The sequence below is a fragment of the Monoraphidium neglectum genome (assembly GCF_000611645.1).
Source record: "Monoraphidium neglectum strain SAG 48.87 unplaced genomic scaffold scaffold00384, whole genome shotgun sequence".
In the NCBI taxonomy this organism is placed as follows: Eukaryota; Viridiplantae; Chlorophyta; class Chlorophyceae; order Sphaeropleales; family Selenastraceae; genus Monoraphidium; species Monoraphidium neglectum.
In genome coordinates this window covers 1-1,433 of record NW_014013244.1, presented here as the reverse complement: position 1 = coordinate 1,433, position 1,433 = coordinate 1, and the positions used below count along the sequence as shown (strand labels likewise).

At 68.5% G+C, this 1,433-nt stretch overlaps 1 protein-coding gene across 1 annotated transcript in view; it reads right to left on the bottom strand.

Moving 5' to 3' along the window:
- Positions 1-1,291, bottom strand: part of MNEG_3144 (cathepsin X) — a gene marked incomplete at both ends in the record, with an annotated part of 2,970 nt that extends 1,679 nt beyond the window's left edge. The window contains 3 exons of the mRNA XM_014048372.1: positions 146-223; positions 786-888; positions 1,033-1,291. Coding sequence (XP_013903826.1) covers positions 146-223; positions 786-888; positions 1,033-1,291 — 440 coding nt within the window. The remainder of the gene's footprint in view (positions 1-145; positions 224-785; positions 889-1,032) is intronic.
- Between the last annotated feature and the right edge of the window lie 142 nt (positions 1,292-1,433).

The following is a 1,433-nucleotide window of genomic DNA, read 5'->3' as shown; positions in this document are numbered from 1 at the left end:
GGGGGGGGGGGCACGTTTGAAGGTCTCATGAAAGCCAAGAGAGACCCAGCTGCCTGGCGGCGCGCAGCTTGGGCCGACCGCGGCAGCTCGAGGCCCGTCAGACAGCAACAGGCCAGCATGGCCGAGCGAGCGCGGGGGGGCGCACCAGCAGTCTCCCGACTCGATCTGAAGCGCGCCGTTGCCGCCCGCGCCGCGCTGCACCTTGAAAAAGCCTAGCTCTCCCCTGGGGAGGGGCGGGGGGCGGTCGAAGGCACATGTTCAGTTATTACAAGTGCAAGATTGCGCTTGCGTGTGTGTGTCTGTGTGTGTGTCTGTGTGGGTGTGCCTGTGTGTGTGGTTGCACGTGAGCATGCTCCAGGTTGGGGCGAGCAGGGGGGACGTGTCGGAGCGTCTTCTGGGAAGAGCAGGCTTGGGCTGGGGCAAAGCTCGCCCATCTAACGACAAGCAATCTTTCCAGACCCTCATCCGGTCAGGGGAGTCCCCTCTTCCCCCATCAAACCGGCATCCTTGCCCAATCGGCACGCTTGTAAGCCCCTAGAGTCCCCAGGCCAGCACCGCTCTCCAGGCCTTGCGCCCCATCGACGAGCTGTCCATTCCCCCTGACCCCCAACCCTCCACCCGCTGTCCAAGCCGAGGGCCCAACGTGTGACACTTGCACGTGCCGTCCCCCGCGCGCACACGCCGCCCAGCGCCTCGCACGCAGTTTGGCAGACAAAACCAGTCCCGCACCGCCGCGGCCCGGCGCCCCTGGGACCACCTAATGCGCCCCCCCCCCTGCCCCCCACCAGTATGTGCCCCAGGAGTTGCGGACCAGCCAGTACTTGAGGCCGCTCTGATCGTCCACGCCCCACCCCACCACCTCAACATCGTGGTCGATCTCGGTGTCGCCTGGCGGAAGGAATTTGGGAGGGCGGGGGTCCACTTCACGGGTGGTGAATGCACTGAGGATAGGACAAAGGATGCAGCGCCCAAGCCCCACTGCTTGGCAAGCCTCCGCCTTCCTTGCATGGCGGCCGTTCGGCCCCACCGCACAGCGACGGGCTCGCGCGAGGAGCGGAGCGCGCACGCCCCGCGCCGCGTCCGCCGCCGCAAGTCGCCCGAACTGCACCTCCCAAACTCCGCCCCGCGCCGCCGCGAACCCGGCCGGCCCCAGCAGCTGTGGCGCGGCCCCCGCACCCGAGTTGTCGACGTACACGCCGCCCTGGCGGCCCGAGTGGTACTTGAACACGAAGTCGTCGGGGGCGGAGATGCCGCAGGTTATGGGGCCGCGCGCCGCGATCTCACTCATCATGCCGGCCTCGTCAGCGTTGTCGATCTTGCCGTACGCAGTCAGCTGCGGGGGGGCAGAGTTGGGGCGGCCAGAGAGAAGGCGGGCGGGCGGGCGGCGGGCGGTGGGGCATGGGGCGGGATGGCGGCTGGCGCATGTGCGAGGG